At 42.6% G+C, this 8,929-nt stretch overlaps 1 protein-coding gene across 2 annotated transcripts in view; it reads left to right on the top strand.

The window, feature by feature from the left end:
* The first annotated feature begins 1,307 nt into the window (after positions 1 to 1,307).
* The window catches only part of fam193a (family with sequence similarity 193 member A), a 120,247-nt gene continuing 112,625 nt past the window's right edge, over positions 1,308 to 8,929 (top strand). Inside the window, exons 1-2 of one of the 2 annotated variants that reach the window (XM_069942166.1) lie at positions 1,308 to 1,386; positions 7,317 to 7,562. In XM_069942166.1, the coding sequence (XP_069798267.1) occupies positions 7,440 to 7,562 (123 nt within the window). In that variant the 5' untranslated portion in view covers positions 1,308 to 1,386; positions 7,317 to 7,439. Of the gene's footprint in view, positions 1,387 to 7,316; positions 7,563 to 8,929 lie in introns of those variants that run through there. The other variant, XM_069942155.1, reaches the window with a different exon arrangement.

The raw sequence follows: 8,929 nt of genomic DNA, 5'->3' as shown, positions 1-8,929 counted from the left end.
ACTTATTCGGCCACGTGTGAAATGCTGGTTAGATCTTGATGCAATCCATTGCACTATGTAGAAAACAGAACAGTACAGCACAAGATCTGGCCATTTGGCCCACAATGTCTGTTTCAAACACTGTCGGTCAAACTAATGCCAGATGTCCAGAAATAAATGGCCTCATCTTGAGATCCAATCCAATGGAGACCAAGAAACTAGGAGAAAGGAAAGCCTTTGAAAAGGTGTGGAAAGAGATAGAGTGTGGGTAACTGGGTTTATAGTAAATATCAGAATGAATTTCTCTCCTGAGATGGGAGGGACAGATTCAGAAAAGGGAAAGAGGTGTCAAAAATGGTCCAGGTGCATGTGAAAGTGGGGTGGAAATTGGTAGCAAAGGCCAAGCAGGTGCAGGAGGCAGCACTGTTGCAGTCATTGATGTAATGGAGAAAGTTGGGTTAAGGTGCTAGGGAATGTTTAGAACAATGGCTTCTTTTCTCGTAGCTATTGAAAAGACAAATGTAGCTTTGACCCCACATGTCAGCCCTTGGCTACGTGTTTGATATGTAGGAAGGCAGAGAGGTTTATGGTAAGAGCAAGTTCTACCAGGTGGAGGGGAATTGGTTGGACCTTTGGTCAAAGAAGTGGAGGGGTTTAGGACCTTCCTGATGGGAGATGGAGTCTAAAGGCTGGCTATCAATAATGAGGATGAAACTTGGGGGGGGGGTGGTGGAGGAGCACGAGGAGTTTGAACTTGTCAAAGTGATGGATGGCATGCCAGCTGTCCTGGATGAAGGTGGGAAAGGATTAGATGAGGGGGAGACAGGATAGTCAAAGTTCACTGGGGCAAGAGCAGGTAGAAACGATGGGTCTGCCAAGACATTTTGTGGACAGTGGGTAAGAGATTGCAGGGATTGTGGGATTCAGTTACTATTAGGTTGGTGACTGTGGAGGGGAGATCTCCTGAAGTGATTAGATCTGTGATATCAGAGGCCAAGAATTAGTTGGTGGATCATGTTCAAGGATAGAAAAGTAGAGGTATCAGAGAGCTGCTTTCCGGCCCCTGCAAGGTAGAGGTCAGTCAATAATGAAGGTTTAATTTCATAAAATGAAGAAAAGTATTTAGTTGTGAGTGATTAAGACAGAGGCCATTGGGGAAAATGAGCAGTTTAAAGCAGAGCAGGGTTGGAATTAGAGCTAAGGGGAGCAGTTGGGTTGCCCAGAAGTTTAATGTAGGCACAAATAGCCAGGAAATTAATTTGCTCTTTAGCATCTCCACCTCTTGTGGAGATTTCTTGTGCTTTGTTTTTTAATGTATGTGATTTTTGTTTTGTTTTACAGGTTTCCATTAATGGCACTCAGCTGTCAGATGGGTCTGTGGGGTCAGAGTTCACAGGGGTTCCTCAGGTAAGCTAAATTGAGCATTGCACCTTCTGTTTTGGTGATTCATATAACAGTTCATTTATGATTTTCAATAAGAATTGCAGATTTTTGAACTACTTCTATTCAGGATTTCATGGCATTGTCACGCCAAGCACTCTTGCTGGTTCCAAAGTCCAACAGAACAGAAACCTGAAGACCTGAAATACTCAACAGGCGAGGCTGCATTTGTTTTTTTAGTTTGATGTTCTTTCATTTGTTCTTTGTTCTTTCATCTTGATTCTATTTCCACAGCTGCAGACAGACCAATCCAGTTTTTTTTGATTTCCGAATATCTGGGTCTGCTGTAACTGGACCCATTATGTGTCTGACCTCCCGAACCTTTTCTCAATCTATATAAAATTCCAAATTAGAGATATAGCTCCATGTGCACATTGTTTTTATTGTAGACAAAGGAATTGCTGGAGGAACTTGTGAAGCATACATGGGTAGAACCAAAGAAAATTACAGCACAAAAATAGGCTCTTCGGCCCTTCTAGCCTGTGCCAACCAATTATTCTGCCTAGTCCCATTACCTACACCCAGTTCACACCCCTCCATGTCACTCCCACATCCATTTACCTGTCCAAGTCCTTTGTGAATGTTGAAATTGAACCCGCATTCACCCCTTCATCTGGCAGCTCGATTTCACTACTCTCTGTGAAGAAGCTTCCCTGAATGTTCTCTTTAAACTCCCCTTTCACCCTATCTCTTGTCCTCCGGTTTGTATCTTACCTAACCTCAGTGGAAATGATTTCCTGGGTTATTTTTGGAGCCTTTGAAAAACCACAAAAGAACAAGAGCTACCCTCCAGCACCTCACCTGTGGCTAAGGACATTGCAAAATAAATCTTCAGGGCTTTATGCGAGGAGCCAGAGAGTGGTAGTGAACTGGAGGCCTGTGACAAGTGGTGTGGCTCATGGTTCAGCATGAGATCAGTGGTTGTTAGTCATCTATATCAATGATCACTCACTCCCATCAAGGGCCGAGGGTATATCATCAGGCTCTGGGGATTTATCAAGTCTTGCTTACTTTAGGTCACTTGCATTCACTCTATTAAAATCCCTTGAAGTTTTATATACTGCGATTAAAATCTCCCTTCTATGCTCCAAGCAATAAAGTCCTAATCTGTTTAACTTTTCCCTGAAGCTCAGATCCTTAAGTCCTGACAACTTTCAAGTATATCTTCTCTGCACTCTTTCAGTCATATTGATATCTTTCCTGTAGTTAAGTGACCAAAACTGCACACAATACTCAAAATTTGGCCTCACTGATGTCTTATATAATTTCACAACCTCCTATTCACAATACTTTGATTTATGAAGGCTAATGTGCCAAAAGCTCTTTTTCTGACCATATCTATCTGTGACCCCTCTTTCTGGGAATTATGTATCTGCATTCCCAGATCCCTCTGTTCTACCGGACTCCTTAGCACCCTTTTATTTAACATTTATGACACGGATGGACAAACTTGCCTACTCAAGGCATAACTGGTTGACAGCCATCTCATGTTGCTGTAGAAAGAGACATTACTGGGCATATCTTCAAGCTCCATTCCTTCAATAAATATTTTCAACTGTTGGTGGTTCTTCCCATTTAAGTGTATGAAGTTTACAATTTTGTTGGGAGGGTGGCTGGTGCCAAGATGAGGGACAGCGACCATGGTGTCGGGTGATCTGATGGGCGGCAGCCAATGCCCAGTCGATAGTCCATGATTGGGCAGTCAGGAGTTCCAGAGAGCAGGTGGCTGCAGCATCAGAAGCTTGGGCAGGTGGCCGGCTGGGGCCTAGGCAAGAGATGGGGGTTGGGGAGTTCAGATGGGTGGGAGGTTGGGCATCTGGAGCTTGGATGGGGGGGTGGGGTGCAGGGGAGGACTGGATCGCACTTAAACTTGACTAATTTCACTTACCACAACACTTACATGTGTCCAAATCATGTGATCACAAGCTATGTCCACTGGCACTATACAGCCAACAAGCACTACAGAGCCAACATACTTCCACGAACTGCACATTCATGTCAAGGAGCTGCATGTGGCTAGCAACCCCTTTATCTCTTTCCAAAATGCAACACCTCCCACTTGTCTGCATTAAATTCCATATGCCATTTTTCTGGCTGGTCCAGATCACTCTGCAATCTTTGGAAGCCTTCCTCGCTGTCCATAATATCGCCAATCTTTGTGTATTCTGCAAACTTGCTGATCCAATATACCACGTTATTATCCAGATAATTGATAGAGATGACAAACAGCAATTGATCCAGCAATGATTCCCTGAGCTACACCACTCGTCATTGGCCTCTCTGAGTTGCCACTACCACTCTCTGGTTTCTTCTGTAAAGCCAATGTTGAATCCAATTTACTACTTCACCATGAATACCAAGCGACTGAATCTTACTGACTAACCTCCCATGTGGGACTTTGTCAAAGCCTTACTGAAGTCCATATAGACCTTTCCCTTATCAACTTTCCTGGTAACCTCGAAAGAATCTGATTGGTTAAACACAACCTTTCATATCCAAAGTCATGTTGACAATCCTTCATCAGTCCCTGACAATTCAAATACTTGTATATCTGATTTCTTAGAACACCTTCCAATAACTTGCCCACTGCTGATGTTAGGCTCACTGGCCTATGATTTCCTGGGTTATTTTTGGAGCCTTTGTAAAACCACAGAAGAACAAGAGCTACCCTCCAGCATCTCACCTGTGGATAAGGACATTGTAAATAAATCTTCAAGGCTTTATGCGAGGAGCCAGAGAGTGGTAGTGAACTGGAGGCCTGTGACAAGTGGTGTGGCTCAGGGTTCAGTGTGAGATCAGTGGTTGTTAGTCATCTATATCAATGATCACTCACTCCTATCAAGGGCTGAGGGTATATCTTATCAGGCCCTGGGGATTTATCTACTCTTGCTTACTTTAGGTCACCAGGCACCACCTCCTCTTTAATTTGTACAGATTCTATGACCTCGCTGCTTGTTTGCCTTACTTCCAACAACTGTGCCAGTTTCCTGAGTGACTACAGATGCAAATAACCCATATAATTCTCCCTCATCTGGCTGCATGCATAGCTGACCACTTTGATCTTCAAGAAGACCAATTTTACTCCTTACAGAATTTAGCTCTTTATATACCTATAGCAACCCTTACAATTTTTCTTCACCGTGCCTGCCAAATCAACCTTGTATTCTTTTTATCCTCCCTGATTTCCCTCTTTAGTTTTTCCCTCCACTTTTTATGCTCCTCAAATTCCTTATTTGCCTAAAATCTTCCCTTATGCATACTTCTGTCAATTGTCCCATCTCATTCCCTAATAGGTGATCTGGTGTTGTACTTTCTGTAGTTGGAACCTCTAAATAATGATTTGGTAAACTTTCCTGAACACATCTGACAAACTTCAAGCCATCCAGCCCTTTTACAATATGGGAGTCACAGTCAATACGTGGAAAGTTAAAAATTTCCTACTATCACAACTTTGTTTTCTGTAGCTGTCTGCTATCTCATTGACTATTGGGAGGTCTAGGAGTGTGGTCATACCTTTCCCATATAGCCTCAGTCTGTCCTGCCTAAATACAGCTGTGATATTTTCCTTGATAAGCAATGCCATTCCTCCCCCCTTTCATCCCTCCTGCTCTAATGTGTCTGAAACAAGGGAACCCCTGAACATGGAGCTGCCAGTCCTATCCCTCCTGCAACCAAGTTTAATGAATGGCCACAATGTTATAATTTGAGGTGTCAATCCGCACTAAGCTCCTGCCTTACCTACAACCGGATGTAGACAGGATGCAGAGCTGGGTGGAAAAGTGGCAGATGGAGTTCAATCCAGAGAAGTGTGGTGATGAATTTTGGAAGATCAAACTTGATTTAAAAAAAAAACAAAAAAATGCCTTAAATACCTAATCTAATATGGGTTTCAACATCGTTATCATCGTTATTTGTTTTTCATGTGGATGAAGGAAATGTCTAGTTCCATCCTTTTTTTGTACTTGTATGTAGGAGATGATTTGTTAGGTGTTTTCCTAAATTTTGTATGTAAATTTGTGTTAAATTCAATAAAGTTATTTAAAAGAAAGATCAAACTTGAAGGCAGAGTACATGGCTAATGGCAAGCTTTTTTAACAGTGTGGAAGAACAGAGGGATCCAAATCCATAGATTTCTCAAGGTTGCTGCTCAGGCTGGTAGGGTAGTTAAGAAGGCTTATGGTATGCTGGCCTTCATTAAAAGTGGCAGAGAAGATCACTGGAGTCTCCCTCTCTCTCTTCTCCCCCCCCCCCCCCCCCCCCCCTTAACATGATCTACTGGGATCATTGTCTGAAGAGGACCCCTTCCACCCTGCACACCGCATCTTTCAGCTGCTCCTGTCAGGGAAGAGATACAGGAGGATCAGAGCGAGCACCACCAGGCTGAGAAACCGCTTCCTCCCACAGGCAGTGAGAATGCTGAACGACCAAAGGAACTGCTCACACTGACCATCCGAGATTCTCATATGTGCAACGCAATATTTATTATTTTTTTTGTATAGATAAAATACTTGTTCTACATATGTATTGTTTGTCTGTACGTGTGTTATATCTTGTTTGTGTGTCTGCATGTTTTGCACCAAGGACTGAGAATGCTGTTTCATTGGGTTGTACTACAGTTACCTATCCTTTAATCCGAGATCCTTGGACACTTGGTATTTGGATTATTCCGGATTAGGGAATTAGAATGGGAGTGGTGCAGATTCGTGTAAAACAAAAGCCCCTTTTCTGGGGCAACTCCACATTGAAGCTGGCTCAACGACCAATGGTTGTCTTTGTTACCCATAATTCCCCCAATCAGCTTGAACTGCTCTGGGCAGTGCAGAGCAGTTTCAGCTGCATGGGGGATTATGGGTAACAAAGATGGCTATTGATCTTGCATTAAAACAAAAAGAGGCTCACCCTGCCGGGCTCTGTTGTGCCCTTGTTTGCCTCCTTTCGGTCAACCCGCGCCGCCTAGAGTGTAATTGTAACCTACAATTCATTCCCTGTTAAAAATTTTCAAGGGAATTGGATGAAAACTTTGGGAAAATAATTTGCATTTTCCAGTTGTAAAAAATGAACTGCTGTGAACCAAATTCCCAAGATGTCTCATTGATTATTTTGCACTCCAGTACTGAAGTGTTCAGAACTTGAGTATATTACTTTATGTAGGCTTAGTTTTTGTTTAATTGAGCAATTTTTCCCTTATTTACTTTTCATTCGCAGGTGTAGGACTAGATTTACCTAATTAAGTATTGCAGATGACCATTTGGCATTGAAGTGGTAATCCTTTCTAAATTATCTTGACATAATAATCCCTCATTCCTGTCGGGCATTAGAGAATAATTAATTTACAATTTTAAACCCCACTCATTAAAAGCAGGCTGCAATTTGCCATCATGGTTGGAGTTGACAGAGTTACCTGTTCTTGTGTTGTTCTGTTCCATGCTGTATCATCTTCAATTTGAGAGCAAATGCTTAAGTATTCCACACTAAATTTGAGGCTCGACTGTGATGCAGATGCCTACAATTTCTTTCTCTTGAGTTAAGGGTGAAAGATGAAATGTTTAAAGAAAACATTCAGGGGAGCATTCACACAGAGAATGGTGGAAATGTGGAATGAGCTGCCAACTGAAGTGGTGAATAACGGCTCAATTTTAACATTTAAGAAGAATTTGGTCATGTATATCGATGGGATGGGTATGAAGGACTGTGCAGGTCGGTGGGACTGGGCAAAATAATAGATCAGGACAAATGGAAGGGCCAAAGGTCCTGCTTTTATGCTGTAATGTTCTATGGTTCTCTGGAAAATACGGAAACACTAAATATCAAGACATAGAGGAGAAGTGAGCTAGATAATGAATACAAATTTCACTTTGCTTCCTGATGAATTTATTTGCTATTTTGTTCCACTACAGACGCCCTTCACATTTGGTCTGGGTCAGAGGGCACCATACTCAACTGGAGAACGATGTCTTCTTTGTCGAAGTGAACGCAAAGACTCTTCACTCTCTGAGAGTGGAATTACAAACCCAAACAAAATGGCACTTTCTACATCTCCAAAAACGAACAGCATATTGCACCTTCCACTATGGGTGTGTCCGGACTGCAGGCGTACTGTTGAAAAGGATGATCGGCAAGTTTCTCTGGAGCAATCGCTAGTGGTAAGAATGAAAAGGCTTTTCTGTTATTTGATCAGTTTTTTTTCCCCCCGCTGAACTGCTATGTGTATCATACTTGAGAACATCAAATTGTCTTGTTTCTCATGGTTTTTGTTTTAGTAAATTGGTTCGCTCTCCAAGACCTTGCAGAAGTGCAGGTTTTCTAATTTTGTTGTGACCCAGTCTCCTACAATGGAAATGTTATTCCATCCCTTTTTAAATCAGCCTTGCTTAGAGCTGACGATTATCATTGCAGACTTGCTCTTTGTACCCGTATTCAAGTTTCCTCACATGACATCTAAATTCCTTTCCTTTTACATGTTTCCTCATATACCACTGAAAAAGTCTTTGTTTCAAGTAGAGGCACAGGTAGAACAAGCATTCATACTGTTTCTCTTTGATCCATGGTACTTGACCAAGTGCTGCCATCCTGTCCCCGGAGATGGATTTCAAGACCAGTTTATTGCCATCTGATTTGTACAAGTACAACCTGACAAAACAGCGTTCTCCAGTCCTTGGCGCAAAATATGCAGACACACAACCAGACATAACACACATAGAGACAAACAATGTATATGCAGGACAAGTATTTATCAATAAAAATAAATAAATATTGTTTTATATATAAGAAAGTTTTGGATGGTGAATGTGAGCAGTTCCTTTGGTTGTTCAGCATTCTCGCTGCCTGTGGGAAGAAGCTGTTCCTCAGCCTAGTGGTGCTAGCTCTGATACTCCTATCTCTTCCCCGATGGGAGTAGCTGGAAAATTCTGTGTGCAGGGTGGAACAATTTCTCAAATTTTGCGCGCCCTCTTCAGACAGTGATCCCGGTAGAACACGTCCATTGGTTGGGGGGGGCTGGTGGGGACGGATACTCCCATGATCCTCTCTGCTACTCTTACGGTCCTGTAGATTGACCTCTGATCCATTTCTCTGCAGCAGCCATATCCACACTGTGATGCAGCCGTCAGGTCACTCTTGATAGAGCTCCTGTAGAAGGTTAACATGATGGTGGCCAATAGCCCTATCCACTTCAGTCTTCTCAGGAAGTGCTGTTACGTCTTCCTGACAAATTAGGAGACGTTGGGTGTCCAGGATAGGTTACTATTAAGTGGACTCCAAGGAGCATGATACTCTATTCTCTCCACTACAGAGTTATTGATGTTCAATGGTCATTCCTTGTCCTCCTGAAGTCCACAATCATCTCCTTTGTCTTGTCCACATTGAGATCTCGAGTTGTTACTTTTGTACCATATCATGAGATTTTCCACCTCTTCTCTGGGGTGAGACTCGTCGTTGTTGCTGATGAGGCCGACGACTATCGTGTCATCTGCAAACTTGATGACATTGTTGGAGCTGGATCTGGCCATGC

The sequence above is a fragment of the Narcine bancroftii genome, chromosome 1 (genome assembly GCF_036971445.1).
Source record: "Narcine bancroftii isolate sNarBan1 chromosome 1, sNarBan1.hap1, whole genome shotgun sequence".
NCBI lineage: Eukaryota > Metazoa > Chordata > Chondrichthyes > Torpediniformes > Narcinidae > Narcine > Narcine bancroftii.
The sequence above is the reverse complement of the archived record's forward strand: the minus strand, read 5'-3'. Positions and strand labels throughout refer to the sequence as shown.